This window comes from Anomaloglossus baeobatrachus, chromosome 1 (genome assembly GCF_048569485.1).
Source record: "Anomaloglossus baeobatrachus isolate aAnoBae1 chromosome 1, aAnoBae1.hap1, whole genome shotgun sequence".
NCBI classification, from domain to species: Eukaryota; Metazoa; Chordata; class Amphibia; order Anura; family Aromobatidae; genus Anomaloglossus; species Anomaloglossus baeobatrachus.
Genome location: NC_134353.1, coordinates 223,688,462 through 223,708,679, shown reverse-complemented (window position 1 = coordinate 223,708,679; position 20,218 = coordinate 223,688,462). Strand labels below are relative to the sequence as shown.

The 20,218-nt window shown below is 43.0% G+C and overlaps 1 protein-coding gene across 4 annotated transcripts in view; it reads left to right on the top strand.

Moving 5' to 3' along the window:
- Nucleotides 1–20,218, top strand: part of IL15 (interleukin 15) — a 134,228-nt gene that overhangs the window by 107,641 nt on the left and 6,369 nt on the right. For 3 of the 4 annotated variants that reach the window (XM_075348303.1, XM_075348294.1, XM_075348277.1), the window contains one exon: nt 3,787–5,535. The exons of the other annotated variant lie outside the window; for it this stretch is intronic. In XM_075348303.1, coding sequence (XP_075204418.1) covers nt 3,787–3,885 — 99 coding nt within the window. In that variant the 3' untranslated portion in view covers nt 3,886–5,535. Of the gene's footprint in view, nt 1–3,786; nt 5,536–20,218 lie in introns of those variants that run through there. 4 annotated transcript variants of the gene reach the window in all.

The window sequence follows — 20,218 nt, the reverse complement described above, 5'->3', positions numbered from 1 at the left end:
CACATTGAACACAGAACATACAATCAAGTATTGAACACTCACGATGACATTGTGTCAGAAAACTTAACCTAAAAGTTTTGTACATACCAACATAGTATACGGTTCTTGGAGAGGTAATCTTGGTTCCGGAGTACAGTTTCAAGAATGTAGTTCGTCTATCCTCGTTTGTTATTAGTGTCCCAATTAGGTACTTCTAAGTTTATAAACAAAGTGTGCTTGTTGATGAAACTTCTTGAGTGATCAACAGGCAGGTACAGAAAGTGTCTGAGATGGGATGGGGAGGGGGTAAAGAGAAGAGGGTTAAGAGAAGGCTTAGTGAGAATAAATGCAAGGTGAGAAAAACAGGGGGAAGGGAAAATGTATGGGTAAGGAGGCCAAATTATTAGAGGCCACCGACAATAAAGGCCCCTATATAAGAGAGTGGGACGAGAGGAAAAAGGAGGTAGAGCTATAGCTAGGCGATCCTGGGACGCAAAAGAGTAGGCGTGAAGAGATAAGTGGAATCATGCGACATATCTAGTCCAATGGATGGGAGGGGGTTAAGACGCCACCAGGTCAAAAGACTTGTTGGATTCTTGGAATTTCATCCAAGGAGCACAAGTGAGCTTGAATTTCGCCTGGGAGTGGTAAGCAAATGCTGCTAGATTATCAATATGGTACAGCTGATCAGTTTGTAGCAGCCAGTTCTGAATAGTGGGTGTATTTGTTGAATTTTTTTTCAAATACAATTCGATATGTTACAGGGGTCAAAAATTATCTCAAAAAGTATATTATAGACCCCAGATTTTAAAAAAATTATCCTTTATTATACCAAAGCTAAAATAGACTCACAGACATAAATACATTCAATGTCTCAACTGGGTTCAACCAGTTAGGGGGTAGATACATAACAGTGTACAATTCATTTTTCTTTTCACAGAGCGATAAACACTTATCCTCCTCAAAAGGTAAATACTTCAGAGGGACAAAGAAAGAAAAAAATCCAAATATTACAAATATTAAAGGGTTTGTGTACAATTCATACTGATATTTATATTCTTAACCCTCCAAACCCCTACTGAGCTCACTGCCAAGCAATGGTATAGGAGCTGACTATAGAGACAAAAAGATATTTCGTCTCTATGTCCAGTTCCAACCCCTACCCAGTTAGAGACCATATATATGACGTGAAGCTATCAAGCACAGTGTGTCTAACCATTACCAAAAGGAACCTGCGACATATGACGTTTCTGAAATCAACTACCTCTGTGAAAAATAATCTCCAGTGGATATGTGATGAATATTTCATCTATCAAGAATCCTATTAAGGAACAAATTATGGTTATTGGACTCTTTATTTCTGCACTATCTATGGCATATATGTGTTTGTTTGCTTTGCTGAAAACATTTTTTTTCTAACAGTTCAGATGATGGTTTTGGGCCGATATTAAGTCTCTGTTCTGCAGGGAGTGACCTTTTGGCATTCTATAGGGTGCACGGTATCTAAATCAACAGTTCAGTGGATGGGTTTACACTACATGTTGGGTGTTGGTTCTGTTGGAAATAACCTGTGGGTATTCCAGGATGCGCCTATTTTGAAAGTTATCCCTGCTTTTTCCTCTGCCTTTCTGACCGGCTAAGGGTGTGACATGGATGTTGAATAGCGGTCATAAAAAACATCAATAGGTGTTACCAGGGGTGATATCTGGATATCTGTGGTCATATATATGGTCTCTAACTGGGTAGGGGTTGGAACTGGACATAGAGACGAAATATCTTTTTGTCTCTATAGTCAGCTCCTATACCATTGCTTGGCAGTGAGCTCAGTAGGGGTTTGGATGGTTAAGAATATAAATATCAGTATGAATTGTACACAAACCCTTTAATATTTGTAATATTTGGATCTTTTTCTTTCTTTGTCTCTCTGAGGTATTTACCTTTTGAGGAGGATAAGTGTTTATCGATCTGTGAAAAGAAAAATGAATTGTACACTGTTATGTATCTACCCCCTAACTGGTTGAACCCAGTTGAGACATTGAATGTATTTATGTCTGTGAGTCTATTTTAGCTTTGGTATAATAAAGGATAATTTTTTTAAAATCTGGGGTCTATAATATACTTTTTGAGGTGTATTTGAATGAACACCAAAGAGGATAAATGAGAAGTTTGGCAGCAGCTAATAAGAATAACAGAGTTTTGTTCGGTGTATGTTGTGGGTTATTGACCAAATTCAAGAAGATTAGGTTTGGTTGGGAGTTAAATGGCAGTTTACAGATCTATTTGGTGTAAGTGAGTACTTGCTTCCAGAACGAGTGTATCTGATCACACTTCCACCAGATATGAAAATAGCCAGTCTCTTTTTCTGTCTGTGCACTGGCCGTGGCAAAGAGACGGCTCTGGCTGTAGCTATTGAAATGAGAAGCTGGCCAGTGCACTGCACACACAGCACTGATGAGTCCAGAACAGTTATGAAAGTAGAACTGCTTCAACTCAGGACTGACTAAAACAGTGATGGAGCTACACGTTTGTTAGTAAGTGTTACGGTTGCTGTGGCACTGGAGACTATGTTCGGATTTCTTGCTACTGCACATGTGCAAGCGCTGGAGACTAAGTCCTATCTTGGAGCCATTGCACATGTGTGGGTGACATCATCGCTGACACGAGGTCACATGTCTCTGACACCTACTATGCCGATTGGTCGCTGGTCATGTGCTTGTGACGCTTTGCTCGGTGATAGGCCAGCGTGACGTCATTGCTGTCATTCTGGCAGCGGATTGGCTCTGGTGTCCTCCATCTTGGATGAGGCACAGAGTCTATATAAGACCCTGATGCACGCCGCCCGGCGCTCAGTCCTCTTGGTTCATGCATGAGAGTAGACGCTCTGTGCACGTCCCTCTAGGCATCTCTCTGTCTATGCTAGGTGAGCGCTACCGGCAGGGTAGCGTTCTTATACCTTACAGCTTCGGCTGCGGTCCGTATCCTTACATCTTAGTGGAGCGGACATAGGCAGGTGCCTGAGGCACATGGTCCGGCTGTGCCTTGTGATTCTACTCGTAGGTGGACGTTGCCGCTAGGGTAACGTTCCTTATACTGCGTCTGACAGTTGTTCGTATCCTCGCACACTAGGGGAGCGAACATAGGTAGGAGCTTTGTGCGGCTTATGCTGCTGTCCGTCTCTTTTGCACCACTAGTGTAGCGGACCTAGGCAGGTGCCATATCTAGTGGTTCGTGTCCTCGCACACTAGTGGAGCGAACGCAGGTAGGAGCTTTGTGCGGCTTACACTGCTGTCCGTCTCCTGACACCGCTAGAGGAACGGACCTAGGTAGGTGCCATTTCACACTCACTGCTTTTGTCTCTGTGACCATTAACAGAGATCATTCCACACACCCTCCAAGTAAGGGAGGAATTGCTTTATTTTCTAATTATATTCCTCTGTGAGTTTAACAGAGGTATTGCACTCTGCACTTGTGCTATTACTATTTACAGTGGCACACTTATATACCCCTTATCCTCTGCCATAGTCTGCAGCAGAGTCTTTGCACGGTGGACCCTGACTGTCTGATATTCCTTTGGGTTTTATTATCAGACAGCCCCCCGTAACAGTAAGTTATATATAATTTCACCAGGAAACCTTTTCAACATATTTTATTGTGGACAATCCTTTTATATTATGTTCTTAGTAAGGGAAAATTACAAATTATATAATATTAATCTTGTTATATACATTAGTGAAGCTTCTGACTTTTTTGAATTGTGGGAAATGATATTAATTTGTTAGCTTAAGGTGTTTACTCTGCTTTTTGTAGCCTAATACCTGTAAAAGATGTGAAGAATATGAGGAGAAATCTATTCATGAATTTCTAAAAAGCTTTGAATCAATAACCCAAAAAATGAATGTTAAGTAATGGACAACGTGTTTTCTCAGCATCCGCTGCATCGTATGAAGCTGTGACGAATATTTATATTAAGACTCTGTTCATACTGCTGTTATCTTATTGTTTACTATTTTTCCATTGTTAACCAAAATCATATAGAAATGATTCAGTAAACATTCCCATGGATTGTTAAAGGCGTTGTCCACTACTTTTACATTGATCGCCCATCCTTAGGATAGGCCATCAGTGTCTGATTGGCCAGGTCCAACACCACGCAGCCCCACCGATCAGCTGTTCTCAGTCCGAGCGGCGGCAGCAGGCAGTTGGAAATGCACAATTCTGGCACTGCTCCATCTTCTGATAGCAGGCAAGGTCTGGTACTGCACATCTGCCTCCCATTCTAATCAGTAGGAGTCGGATCTGGAGTACCCGCCATGGCTATCAGAAGACGGAGCAGCTCCAAGACTGAGAAATTCCGGCTGCCTGCTGCTGATGCCAAGACCAAGAACAGCTGATCGGAGGGGGTGCTGGGTGCTGGATACCGGACGATCAGACATTGATGACCTAACCTAAGGATGGGCCATCAATGTAAAAGTAGTGGACAACCACTTTAAGGTTAGGTTAACGCCCTTAAAAGATCCAATAGCAAAAAGGGCACTGCATGATGGACTAATATTTCAAGTAAAATATTGGAAAGACAACAGGGTGTATCAGATGCCATCACAGGACATATTTGGTGGTGTTGTTCAGTTTTCTATTGGTACAAGGCCACAGTCGAATGGCGTGGCGGCAGCTTGTCCAAAGCTCCTTCCACGTATTGCAGGTCAATGACTGCACGATTGTAAAATTGTAAGGCAATTACCTATTGCGTTAGACTGAGTTTCGGCTGTATGCGGTTAAGCGCATTGTCTGGCCATACTCTCAAACTGTAGTAATGTAAGATGTGAACCTAGCCTTTGTTGGCAACAGTTATACTCCGTTCCATCAACTTTCTGTTGCATTTGTCATTCTTAGTATAATCTGCCGTACTCTTCTGCCTAAAAGAAAAACACAATCCTGATATATCATTATAGGTTTTGTTTTCTACTTTAAGAAAAATGGTTCCCTAAGGATTGCGTACCTATAAAATAACAAATTCTGATAGTATTCCCTCTTTTCCACTCCAGCACTGACCCTCCACCACTGCTCTGGTCACTGTGTTTTGGCTGCAGTGATGACATCACAGTGACACCTCATATCACCACTGCAGCCAATCACTGAGCTCGGTAGCTTTGCTGATTTAGATAGCATGATCTTCAGAGGTCAATGGTTGACTGAAGCAGTGTTGTGCCCGCCTGATGTGCATTCACCACTAATCAAAACACAGATGCAGCAGTTGAGAGCTAATACTGGACTGGGAGGGGATGAGTATTCCTATGTTTGTTGTTTTACAAGTATGCAATCCTTTGGGGACCACTTTTTTTTAATTTAAAGGAAAATCTGTAAAGTCTACATTTTGGTCCATTAATGTTTTCATCAGACACTCAAACCTTGATGCCAGTATGTACAGAGCCGGAGTTGTAATATTTGATCATTGCTATATTAATGAACACTCCTGGTACACAGACATCCTCTTATACACAACTGTTTATACATGTGTATTTTTATACTGATTTTAATAAATTATGTTTATTAACTGTATTGGCTTTTTTGTGAAGTTTCTGAAATTATTAATGAATTGGTTTTCTAAACTGTAAATAAATAACTGTAAAATCTAGTTTTGAATATTGAAATGATTATCCAGTATGACGCTCTTCTGCTTTGGTAGGTTACTGTCATGCTAGGTATGAGGGAGAACCACGCGTACGGTGACAGGAAAAGCATGGGAAACCCTGTGTCTATTGAAGGGGAAGATGGTAATCCCTGACCAAACCTTCCACTAATCCCTTGGCTTTCCTGACCACCCTACATAGGTTCTGCACCTATGCACCGATACCTGACCTTGACTGACCCCAGAACTGGGCCTTAGGTAGAGAAGGGATGGGATGAGCGCTTAGTCAACTTCATTAAGCTCTGAAGAAGACACAGAGCGTACACACAGGGGAAAGCACATGAACAACTTAACTCCAGGATGACTCAGGGAGAGGTACATCAATGAACAATAATTTTTCTTCAGATGGATACAAGCTGACTGCTTGCATCTAAGGCCTGTATAGATTTTTAACTCCCTTACCACTCTACTTACCCTAATCACCTTACTTCCCTTACTTACCCTAATCACCAGCAAAGACCAAGGGGGAAAGAGAATATTAAAGGACACCAAGGGAAGTGCTGATGATTAACAGCTGAAAGGTGAGGAAATCCGCATGGTCCTAAAGGGAAAGGGATAAACCCCAAGAAAAGAAGAAAATATCAGGGAGCAGTTTGTGTAACCAAACGCAGCAACCTTCTACAGGCGGTCACCAAAGGACTGTCTGTCAAGCGTGACACACCCGTGACACTAACATATTGTGAAAGGGGTATTATTAGAGACCTACATCTGTTCCTTTGTGGTAGGGTATATTCACCCTAGAACCAAGGTTTCTTGGAGAGAACACAACACTTTTTAGGTGAGTGAGTTATCATAATGTACCTCTGCAACCTCCCCTGAATAGCATTGTGAATTGTGTCACACAGAACAGTCAGCACGTGGCTAAAATGTGTCCACTTTATGAAAGATGCAGTGGCTGTCAGCTGTATTATTAAGATTTCATTGCAAATTGTTTATTATTAATGACGATGCGGTTATGCAGCAAGTATGGTTTTAAGCATTTGCCCCTTTATGAACTTGGCATGTGTGATTGGCTATTCATTGCTATGTAGTACCTCTTTTGCAGGAAGATTGGCCTCTTTCTATGATTTTATATCATGCCAAGTAGTCCAGCACAATTGTATAACCATGCCCCACCACTGATTGGCAGCTTGCTGATAAGGTACAGTGTACACAGGAAGCTGACTATCAGTGGTGTGGGCAGGATTATACAGATTTCAGCATTGAGAGCAGTGCTATTTCTACAGCAGAGTAAATAGTCTATCAAAACACCAAGCAGTCCAATAAGTGGCTCTCTGCCCCTACATCTTGCTGCTCTCAGATTCCGTAGCAAAAACCTGCTGACAGATTCCATTTAGTAGATAAAAGGGAATCTGTGTAGTTAAAAAATCCTTATTTTAATCATTAATTTTGGTTATGTGTCATTAATTTTGCTAAAATACCTTGCTCATTGAAATGATTTACTCAAAGTGTCTTGTTCTCCTGATATTGTCTCCTGACCCATTCTATTTTTAAATTATGCATCATGGGTTATGGTCATGACAGTGATCCAGCTGAAATGGACGCACATGCATAACTTGCTTAGTCTTTGGAGTTTGGTGGGGGTCCAGAACGTGTACTCTCGCACTGGCCTGACTTACTGTCATTTAAGTAGGAGCATCTAGTTGGCTGGCAGTAAAAAAGCCGTGATAACCATGTTTAGAATAACCCTGTAATGCTCTAAATAAACCAAGGGGATGGAAATCCATATACAGCAGGTGATATAAGTATTTCACATGTCACCAATTTTCTAAGTAAATAAATTTCTAAAGGAGCTATTGGCATGTTCAAGCACGTTTAAAAAGATTGCCTAACAACATTTAAGCCTGCTTTACACGGGACGACCGATTGTGCGATTTCACAATCGATCGTACCTGCCCCCGTCGTTTGTGCGTCACGGGCAAATCGCACAAAGTCGTGAAACCCCCGTCACACGTACTTACCTGCTGAGCGACCTCGCTGTGGTCGTCGAACTTCCACTTCCTGAATGGGGATGGACGGTCGGCGTCACAGCGACGTCACACAGCCGCCGGCCAATAGAAGTGGAGGGGAGGAGATAAGCGGGATGTAAACATCCCGCCCACCTCCTTCCTTACACATAGCCGGCGGGAGCTGTGGGACTCAGGTAAGCAGAGTTCATCGCTCCTGTGGTGTCACACGGAGCGACGTGTGCTGCCACGGGAACGATGATCAACCGGCACAAGTAAAAATAAGCGATATTATGAAACTGAGCGACGAGTACACGACTCACGATTTGTGAGCGATACTGCGTCGCTCAGAGGTTTCACACGAGACGACGTCGTGTATGATGCCGGATGTGCGTCTCGAAAACCGTGACCCTGACGATGCATCGCATGATCCGTCGTCTCGTGTAAAGCACCCTTTAGACAAGCCTGTGAAATACTGGGAGAATATAGTCTGGTTAAATGAGACCATATTTGAATACTTTTCTTGCCATAGTATACAGGATGTTTGGAGACCAAAAGGCACTGCAAATGTAAATGTGCCCCGAGTACTAACTCCTATACTCTGGCATGCTACAAAAAATTGGGGTTTATGGGTATGTGTGTTTGCTAGCGTTGATACTGAGTACCATCAGTCCGGTCCCATTATGCTCCTCAGGTCCATAGGACTTCCAGATAAGGACAACAGGCACATTGATAACAACAACGTACTCTTGACTTGCCACCAGGGTCGGACTGGGGTGCCAGGGGCCTACCAGGGAAATTGCCTCTAGGGGCCCACAATATAGCTGTCATAAACGTTTTTATTACTTGATTATTTTCGGCTTCTCTCAGTATAACGTGCGCCTTTTAGCAAACTATACAGTGCGCAGAAGAAACCTATCCTGTGCCTGCAGATAGCACAGGATTTCTTGTAGCATCTTATTTATTGTTGTTAATAATGGAATCTGTTATTACGATCAGTCACAGTTTTTCTTATACACGGACATTTCTTCTCCTAGGAAAACCACCGAATCCATCAGCCAAATCATATTGAAAGAGAAGCAAAATGTTATCCAGCATCTTCACATGGAAAAGATTACTAAAATTAATCCACCTCTGCCGCCATCTATCCACCCATATAGGGAAATCCCCTATTAAGCCCTGTGCGCACACTGCGTTTTTTGCCACGGATTTTGCTGCAGAAAAGCTGCAGATTTTGTTCATAACCTTGCTGCAGTCCTTCTCCAGCAAAATCTATGAGAAAATCAAAATGCTGTGCGCACACTGCGTTTTTTTTCTCTACAGGTTTTGCTGCAGAATTTCTGCAGCAAAAAGAAGTACCATGTCCCTTAATTTCCGCAGGTACCTGTGTTTTTGCCATTAAATACCGGTTAAAAACCACAGGGACCAACCCGCTTCTTAAGAAAATGCCATTTTCCAGTGCGCACAGGGCCTAAGGGCGGCTTTGCACATTGCAACATCGCACGTGCGATGTCGGTGGGGTCAAATCGAAAGTGACGCATATCCGGCGTCACTTTCGATATCGTAGTGTGTAAATCCTAGATGATACGATGAACGAGCGCAAAAGCTTCGTTATCGCATCATCGGTGTATTCTCCAACATTTCCATAATGCCGGTGCCGCGACAGGTACGATGTTGTTCCTCGTTCCTGCGGCAGCACACATCGCTGTGTGTGAAGCCGCAGGAGCGAGGAACATCTCCTTACCTGCCGCCGGCGGCTACACGGAAGGAAGGAGGTGGGCGGGATGTTTACATCCTGCTCATCTCCGCCCCTCCGCCGCTATTGGTCGCCTGCTGTGTGACGTCGCTATGACGCCGCACGACCCGCCCCCTTAGGAAGGTCGGAGGCGGGTCGCCGGCCAGAGCGACAGTCGCAGGGCAGGTGAGTGCATTTTTGCTACGCCAGCTATCACTAGATATCGCACCTGTGACGGGGCGGGGACTATCGCACTCGACATCGCAGCATCGGCTTGCAATGTCGTAATGTGCAAAGCCCGCCTAAGAGTCAGTGTGTGGAGGTGTGAGGCATTACCCTCCATACACTCTTCCATGTGGAGACTGGTGAATTCTCTTCTCTTTCCACCTTCACACATTACATAATTATCATGCAATGATCAGCCCCCAGTGTCTGTACTGGAGGTGAGCAGTAATTCTGTGGGGACAGGGGCCCTGTAAAAGCCGCACTATGATTTCCACATTAGTTTTACATGTTGGATAAACCCTTCACTAGTCATGTGTATTCTGACAATACTGCTCTGTAGGCAGATCAGGGGTTTTTTTTACAGGATACTGACACTGGGGGTAAAGGATACTAACGCGGGGGGTACAGGATAATGACACTGGGGGTACAGGATAATGACACTGGAGGTACAGGATACTGACACTGGAATACAGGATAATGACACTTGAGGTACAGGATACTGACACTGGGGTACAGGATACTGACACTGGGGGTACAGGATACTGACACTGGGGTACTGGATACTGACACTGGGGGTACAGGATACTGACACTCGGGTACAGGATACTGACACTGGGGGTAAAGGATACTGACGCGGGGGGTACAGGATAATGACACTAGGGGTACAGGATAATGACACTGGAGGTACAGGATACTGACACTGGAATACAGGATAATGACACTTGAGGTACAGGATACTGACACTGGGGTATAGGATACTGACACTGGGGGTACAGGATAATGACACTGGGGGTACAGGATAATGACACTGGGGGTACAGGATAATGACACTGGGGGTACAGGATAATCACACGGGGGGTACAGGATAATCACACGGGGGGTACAGGATAATGACACTGTGGGTATAGGATACTGACACTGGGGGTACAGTATAATGACACTGCAGGTACAGGATACTGACACTGGGGGTACAGGATACTGCTTCTGGGGTACAGAATAATGACACTGGAGGTACAGGATAATGACAATGGGGGTACAGGATACTGATACTGGGAGTACAGGATACTGACACTGACACTGGGGGTACAGGATACTGACTGGGGTACAGGATAATGACACTGGGGGTAAATGATAATGACACTGGGGGCACAGGATACTGACACTGGCACTGGGGTACAGGATACTGACACTGGGGTATAGGATAATGAAACTGGGGGTACAGGATACTGACACTGGGGGTACAGGATACTGACACTGGGGGTACAGGATAATGACGCGGGAGGTACAGGATACTGACACTGGGGTACAGGATACTGACACTGGGGGTACAGGATACTGACACTGGGGTACAGGATAATGACACGGGGGGGTACAGGATAATTACATTGACACTGGGGGTACAGGATAATGACATTGACACTGGGGGTACAGGATAATGACATTGACACTGGGGGTACAGGATAATGACATTGACACTGGGGGTACAGGATAATCACACGGGGGTACAGGATAATTACACGGGGGGTACAGGATAATGGCACTGTGGGTACAGGATACTGACACTGGGGGTACAGTATAATGACACTGCAGGTACAGGATACTGACACTGGGGTACAGGATACTGATTCTGGGGTACAGAATAATGACACTGGAGGTACAGGATAATGACAATGGGGGTACAGGATACTGATACTGGGAGTAGAGGACACTGACACTGGGGGTACAGGATACTGACTGGGGTACAGGATAATGACACGGGGTAAATGATAATGACACTGGGGGCACAGGATACTGACACTGGCACTGGGGTATAGGATACTGACACTGGGGTACAGGATAATGAAACTGGGGGTACAGGATACTGACACTGGGGGTACAGGATAATGACACGGGAGGTACAGGATACTGACACTGGGGTACAGGATACTGACACTGGGGGTACAGGATACTGACACTGGGGTACAGGATAATGACACGGGGGGGTACAGGATAATGACATTGACACTGGGGGTACAGGATAATGACATTGACACTGGGGGTACAGGATAATGACATTGACACTGGGGGTACAGGATAATGACATTGACACTGGGGGTACAGGATAATGACATTGACACAGGGGGTACAGGATAATGACACTGACACTGAGGGGTAGAGGATAAGACACTTGATATCAGAGAATGGGAAAGCTGAGAACTGAGGACAAGATGGATATCAGACCATAGAAAAGATGGATGATGATGAGGAAAAGAGCCTATTTCACTCAGCTCAGCACCCAGCTTTCCCAATCCCATCCCATGCTCTGACTGCTGCTATCCCTCTTTCCCTAATCCCTACTGATATATGGCTACTGTGTGGACTGCTCTCACATCATGCAACAGGGACTGGTGCACACACTCTGCACCCCCCAAATCACACACACCCAGCACCCCCAAATCACACACATCCTGCACCCCGCAAATCACACACACCAAGCACCCCCAAAATCACACATACCCAGCACCCCCCAAATTATACACACCCTGCACCCTCCAAATCACACACACCCTGCATCCCCCAAATCATACACACCCTGCACCCCCCAAATCACACATACCCAGCACCCCTCAAATTGCACACACTCTGCACCCCCCAAATCACACACGGGACACACCCTTTTCCATATATTATTATTATTATATTACCCCTCTCTCAAACACACTGAAAGCGCATGTGCCACGCACCCTGTATCCCTTAACACCCCTCGGTCAAAGTCTGCATCCCCCCATGTCCCACTCATCCCTCTTTTACCAGACACTTCTTCCTCCGGCACATCATCCTCGGTCGGCAGCTCCTGCCCGGCTCCTCCCACATGGTCACATAGGCATGAGTCATTGCAGGTCCTAGTTGATCCACCACTAGAATGCATCTTCTTCCTCTTGGATGGAGTTCCTGCTCTGCCCCTGCCGCGCTGCAGATCATGAGCTCCGGGCGCCTCCAGGTCAGGAGCGCCCCCACCATGTAACTACTGACACTTTCATCTGACTGCCTGCATACAATATTATCACCTGCGGTGGCGTTTGGCGAGCCGCGGCCACAGGTCATTTTAATACACCCGGCGGGGGGCCCTGCAGGGTGCCGGAGACAGCATAGATTACAGGCAAGGTGGGGGCTTACCGGGGGTTTCCCCGCTACCCCGCCATGCCAGGCCGACGCTGCTTGCCACAACACTTGAGCACAGAATTTGTGTGGAAGAAAGGGCTCAAATCACACCCGAGCGATTCATGCAACTAGTTTCTCCATACAGGAGGTGTTTTTTAAGCTGTAATCACCAACAAAAGCTTTTAAACAAAGTATTAAATACATGTCAGCAGTGTGTTCACTACTTTTTCCCTGTGTCATTTCTCATTATTACACATAATTTATGGAATGTATGGTTTAATTTCTTTGCCTGTGTAGTTGGATGGGTTGTGATTGACATAGAGTGAAAGAAATTCATGTCACTAGCACGGTGACAGTAATGTCCATTTCCTAATATGGCACTGGCTCCAATTTTGTTTCCTGAATGTTTTTAGATACACAATGGAATTTTTCTGTTGGTGATTTGAACACAATGGGTTCATGTTCAAAATTAAAAAAAAAATAAATTTCCTAGCACACGATCTAAATTTTTCCTTTGGAAGTAATGCAATGGGTTTTTTTTCTTCATAGATGAAGCGATGCGGCACATAAACCCCCTGCCCATGGTATTATGGCCACACTAAAGGCCGCTTTACACGCTACGACATCGCTCAAGCGATCTCGTTGGGGCCACGGAATTTGTGACGCACATCCGGCTGCTTTACTGATGTCGTTGCGTGTGACACCTATTAGCGATTTTGAATTGTCGCGAAAACGTTCAAAATCGCTAATCAGTGACATACCCCCCTATTCCCAATTATCATTGCTGCTGCGTGTACGATGTAGTTCGTCGTTCCTGTGGCAGCACACATCGCTATGTGTGACACCATAGGAACGAGGAACCTCATCTTACCTGCGGCCGCCGGCAATGCGGAAGGAAGGAGATGGGTGGGATGTTACGTCCCGCTCATCTCCGCCCCTCCGCTTCTATTTGGGCGCTCGCTTAGTGACATGGCTGTGACGCCGAACGAACCGCTCCCTTAGAAAGGAGGTGGTTCGTCGGTCACAGCGACATCGCTAGGCAGGTAAGTAGTGTGACGGGTCTGAGCAATATTGTGCGCCACGGGCAGCGATTTGCCCGTATCGCACAACCGATGGGGGCGGTTACGCACACTAGCGATATCGGTAACGATATTGCAGCGTGTGAAGCGGCCTTAAGTTAATCAAAGGTATGAAATGAGCTATTAAAACACTAGTTGAACTCAAAATCCAAGTATATGGAAGATTGAAAAATGCTAACACAACCGATGCTTATATTTTGTATATTATTTCTTACACCCAGAATTTGTACTCTATAGAAACCCAGGTACTTTCTCTAAATAATGGTGATTTTTTTTATAGCTATAGCGGCTGGTGTGTGTGTCCTTATTCCCTCCGTTGACGACATTCATCTGTGACACGAGGCGAATCCCAGAATGGCACTACCTCCCCATAGTTTTCATGACAGCACCTTTAGGAATGTATTTACTAAGAAAATTGGTGACTGTTCAATGCTTGTTTCACCCACCGTAGACCACTTTGGCTTTCTTTGCTCACATTATAACTTGCAATGACTGGTCAGATTTACAAAAGAACAGGCAAAAAGAAATGTTACCACCAATAGTAAGTGCAGCATCTGTCAGAGTACATTTAATAATTACTTGAAAACTCTGATAAGATTTTATTTTTAATATCAATTCTTCCTATGCAATATATTTTATTTTGGAATATATTTTTTTATTATAGGATCATATTTTAATGCTCTTTACATGTTGTTTACTTTTCTAATTCCAATATTAGCCACTTTTCTCACTGATCTGAAAATTAACAGAAAATAGCTTTCTGTAAGCGCGACTGTTTAATGAGGATACAAAGTTACACCGCAATGTGATTAATAAAGAAATGGTATCTGAATGTGATCAATTTGTTATTATAATTATAATACACACTCACGGTGAGCCGATGTTTGTTAATGGCTCATTTAACTTCACTATTTACTGATATCTACAAACAAAAATAATGTATTTTGTAATCTGCACAGCTGCTTGTCTTTGGAGATGGATGGCGGCCTCAGCAATAATTGCAACTGTATTTGTTTTTAATTATAACATATTTAAGTTTGCCTTTTCAGCAGGATACTCCGTTAATAAAACCATTATTATTTCCTTAATCCATTAGTGCACATTCCTTATATTACCACCATCTGCTGTCAGCCTAACTGAAAATCTAAAGAAAAGGACTTTATCCTTTTATCCAATAGATGCTAGTGGTGTAAAGCGTTTTTGATGCTGGTACAAAATATATTTACCATTTCACACTGAGGGTGACTGTGTCTTATCTGCAAAGCGAATGTATTACCTGCGGTATACAGAAAGTACTGCTGTGCATAAAATTAAGCGCAAGATGTTTTGCAGTTTTATCTTCAAATACTAAAAAAATATATATTAATACAAAAGAAAACCACATAGATACTGATAAAAAATAATCAGTAATGCCCGTTGTCAATTTAGGCTAAGTTCTCATGATCCGTTTCCAGTAAAATTTTGATGCTACATATTTTCGCTGTACAAAAACACAATTTATTACAGTTCCAATTAAAAAAGTGGATGGAATTTATAGAAATCTGCCCACTGTGTTTCTTTTTCTACTCAGCGTAAACTGGCCTATATTGTGTGTTTGAAATCCGCAACATGACAATTTCTCTTGTGAGTATACTGAATTTTATGTGCAGTTTTTACACACTGAATTGCATTCAAAGCAAAAAATTTGCAGGTAAAAAAATGCATATATGTTTTTAGTGCATTTCCGCTGCGGAAACGCGCTAAAACCTAAAGATGAACTGATGAAGCAAAATTGTTATTCACGTGTTACACAGATTATCCCTGAAAATTCTATTTGTAGAGACGTTATTCCCTGCAAAGTTAATGTCCCTGATTATGTTCTTGAAAACAAAGACGATCAGCTCACTCACTTCAATGGAGGATGTTACAGCCGGTGCACAGAGCTGTCCTGGCTTTGGATGGAATTTTGTAGAGAAGAATGAAAGGGGAAGTCTCCAGCATCCACAGAAGGCACAGGTGAGTAGATTAAAAAAAACCTCTTTATTGAAAACTCATAAAAAACAGTTATGGAACTAGATGTGAACCACCATGATTCAGACAGTGGAGGATAATTATACGCGTTTCAGTGAAAAGATGCGTTATCCATGAATAAGTCGCCTTTTAGCTGAAATGCGTAGGTAATCCTCTACTGTTCCATAACAGTTTTTTATGAATTTTCAATAAAGATTTTTTTTTTAATCTCACTTTTGCCTTCTGTGGATGCTGGAGACTTCCCCTTTCTTTCTTATTAAGAGAATAATATATGTAATGTGTAAAAAAGAAAAAAAAAATCTTATATTCAACTCACCACCCATCCCCTACAATTTTTCCCATCACCCACCAGGACTTCATCACATCTTCTGATCCCCAACAATCAGGCTGAATGTGAGAGGCTTAGAGATTTTAGTGCTAGTCGCAGGGATCAGAAAATGTTTTGAGGGTAAGACGAGTGATGGCAAGGAATGGAGAGGCCGTAGAGGGGAGATGTAAGGTAAAGTCAATATGCCTGTAAAGAAGAAAAACATCAAATCATTATTTAGATGTGCAAGGATTGAAAATTGACATCTTAGCAGCCTATGACTCCATCTTAAAACCCCTGACTGCTACCGGTTGTGAGTTTGAATCCTGGTAAAGATGATACTTTAAGAAAAACAAAGAATTAATTATTTGTACATACAAGTATCTACAGAACATGGACACATTCTTTGGTGTTTCTTTCCATAGGTCCTAAAGAGGGGAAAGCAAACAATCACAGGTAAAACTAGAACCCAAACGTACCATGTTCTAGTACAGTAGGTCATGATGAGTTCTTGTTATTGACTAAAATAGTTAACTAATATTTGACAATGAGAAGTAGATTTAAAAAAATGAATGGTTTCAGATGTTTATTTTTTATTATAGATCTTCTCTTCCTGTTCACAGAACAAACTCTGCTATAGGGTGTTCACCTCTGTAGCTCCTGATGACTGCGGTCTGTAAGGAGTAAACCTCCCCTTATTAATATGACTTCTTTGACGATGTGTTTATTGATGTTTCTCTATGAGTTTTGACAGGTAGAGTTGATTTGAATGTGTCCACTAGGTTCAATATGTTCTGAGTCACTTTAGTCTGAATTTAAACTACTTTGATTAACATTGAAAGAAGTCAAGGGCTCAACTATAAAAAAAAAATCCCATTATTCACCTTTCCTCCACTGTTCTGTTGCCTATGCTGCATCTCCAATCCTCAGTGCGTCTTCTTTTCTTCCATCCTTTCATTCTGCCACTGAAGCCAATCTGAAGCTTCTGATTTGCCTTACAAGAGACAAATAGGGTTACAAAGCCCTAAGTCATTGGCCACAGGCAGTCATGTGAGGGCTTAGAAGAACCTCACTCTTGGAAAGCAGCTCTCAAAAAAATCAAGCAATATGGCAGCAAGTTAACCACCATATGACTGGATTTGTAATAATTGAATTCTGGGGAAATTTTTGTAACGAGTTTTTAATTTCTTACAAATTGATTTGCATTTGACTTAAAAAAATGTGTTGTTCACATCATATCTAAAGGATAAATGATTACTTGAGGATCGATTGTCGTTTGACTGCTGACGCCTTCACCGATTCCAAAGATGGGCCTCTGAAATGTCCTACTGTAATGGAGTGATGTCGTGTAGCTGCTCTGCTGTGCAGTGACGTTTTAGAACATGACTGCACAGCAGAATGTGGACCACCCTAATATTTATCGTATATTGGTAGACTAGAGGGAGTTAATGTTATGTAATACCTGACTGTTATCGCCTACAAATGTTGATTTGATAGGGTACAGTATTTTCACACATACAAACAGTACATACATTTCTGTTCTGAATGTTAGTTATGTTTTGGCTTCTGGGAGGCTCCCTCTGGTGGCCAGGAATGGTTTGGACTTGGACCAGGTGTGTTGTGCAATGAGCGTTTCCTTTGCTAACTCTCTGCTTATTTAAATCCTGGTCTGATAGCAGGCTATGCCGGATGTCAGTTGTTCTTTGTATCACCAGCCTGCTTTATTCTGCTCCACACCACATCTACCCCAGACAAGTGCTTGCTCTTTATTTATTGTTTGGTTCTTTTGTTCTTATCTGGGTTTGTCATTTGCTTTGGTTGTTTTCAGTTTATTTGCATGCAGGGATTTTCCCCCTCAGTTGCTTGGCTGGGGAACTCCCTGCAGTTCTGTTTGGAGTATAGCTCCTTTGGGTCCATGTGTTTGTGGCTTGTTGCATTTGTTGTGATTCTTGTTTTCTGTTCATTGGTATGACAAAAGCACCTGGTATAGGACGGAGTTCAGATCGTGCGATCTGAGGGCCTTTTTGTACTATCAGGAATTTGGAATTTTGCAGGGTTTTTCTCTGGCCACCATCAGTCCCTTTCCTGTCCTTTCCTATTTTAGTCAGTGGGGGCCTCACGTTTTGCTAATCCTGTCATCTATCTGTGTATTGTATTTTTCCTATATCACCGCAGTCTTTGAATGTGGGGGGCTTGCTATTCTTGTCTATTTTCTGAGGCAGAGAGTTATTCATCTTTCCTTCCTTTAGGATAGTTAGTTCTCCGGCTGGGTTCGCGGTGCACAGGATGTTAGTTCACCCCTCGGCTACTTCTAGTTGTGATGGTTAGTAAGGGGATGGTGGCCAGATTAGTTGCCAATGCTCTTGTCACCTTTTACCAATGATTTGTCGTGGTCTTCCATGGCTCCGGATCATAACACATTTCTATATCTGTCTATATGGCTTTTTCCAAAAATTAAAAGATACCGTATTTTTTGTTTTATAAGAAGCACTGGATTATTAAACACACCCCAAATTTGGAGAAGGAAAATAGGAAAAATATTTTCTAATCTTAAAATGAGGGTCTGTCTTATAAGCGTCTTATAATATCTCACAGGGGGATCGGCGGTGGTAGAGCGACAGAGAAGGCAGGGTCGGCGATGCTGTGGGCTTGGAGGAGGGGGTGTCGCGGCTCAAGAGGGTCAGTGGACGAAGGATCAGCGATACTGCGGGCTTGGGGGCACCGCCTCGGCGGGCGCCATTGATCTGCAGGTGGGCTGTGGCCTCCATTGAATCACTGGCAGTTGACACAGTGGACTTCAAGAAAATGGCCACAGAGCGGCGCATGCGCAGATTGATGTGATGGACTTCAAGAAAATGGATGCAGAGGCCAATCTGTGCACGTGCTGCCTCCACAACACCCCCGAGCCCGCAGAATTGCCGACCCTCCTGAGTTGCAACACTGCAGTGAAACCGCCTCCTCCAAGCCCTCAGTATCGCCGACCCTGCCTCCTGTGACCCGACTCCACCGCCCCAGTAAGCCATATCTGGATTATAAGATGCACCCCAAATTGACCCCCAGTTTTTGGGAAAAACAAAGTGCATCTTATATTCTGGAAAATATGATATACTACAGAAACAAACCAAAAATGCATATATAATGAATTTTCAGTTGCAGAAATTTCTGCACCAATCTACCATGTGGGAATTTACCCTAAAGTTCTAGTTTCCTTAGTTATCTGCAGTAAAGTAGAAGATTATACCTTATTTTTTTGTGAAATTTCAGTGCCGAGTCAGGATAATACTGCACTGTAAATTTCATATGTCTAATGTCCGAGAACGTCTACTTTGGGAATTGGTGAACCTTTAAGGATATATCGTAGCTATATAAATGATATGCTGACAGTGCAGTCTGATATTATCACCATTTCTGAAACTACAAAATGAAGTGAATGGAGAACATTATTGTTGATTGTATCTTTGTCATACTACTAGTAAAAATCCTTGAGAAATTGCTAGAAAAAGCTAGTTTGACAAATACAAGGTTTATTTGATAGCATCACTGACCTTAAGGCACCACAAGTAAATGAAAAAGATTTTCTGACAAACTTAGAGAGGCAGTGATTACACAGTGTATTACCTAATGATGGAGACTGGAAGAATCACATAAGCTTCAGTACCCAAGTGATATGTTCTGAAATCATTCCCTACGTAGCACGGTATATGTTTAGTGCTTCATCTGATGGAGCTGCTCCTGTTAAATTGGATAAACTCAGCACTTCAAGGTATTAAGCTGAAGAACAAACCTTTATATTGTATTATACCCTTTAAAGTTCTAAGCAATAATCTGCCGAACTTCCCAAACTACTGAAATCAAGCGCTCAATGGATTTAATGTATAGCATTAAAGAGGGAATTTAACCGTGGCACATTCACAGCTTCGTCTATGTAGGCTGAAATGCTATGCGATAACTCTATGAACAGTCAAAGAAATATGAAGGTAGGGTAATTCTTTATATAAAGGCATAATTAAGACAAATACTATTAAAAGAACCTTCTGCTGATAAGCTAATCACGGGCTTTTTCTTCTGAGACCTCAGTGATCAGCTGTATTTGTGGGATAGTAAAATGTC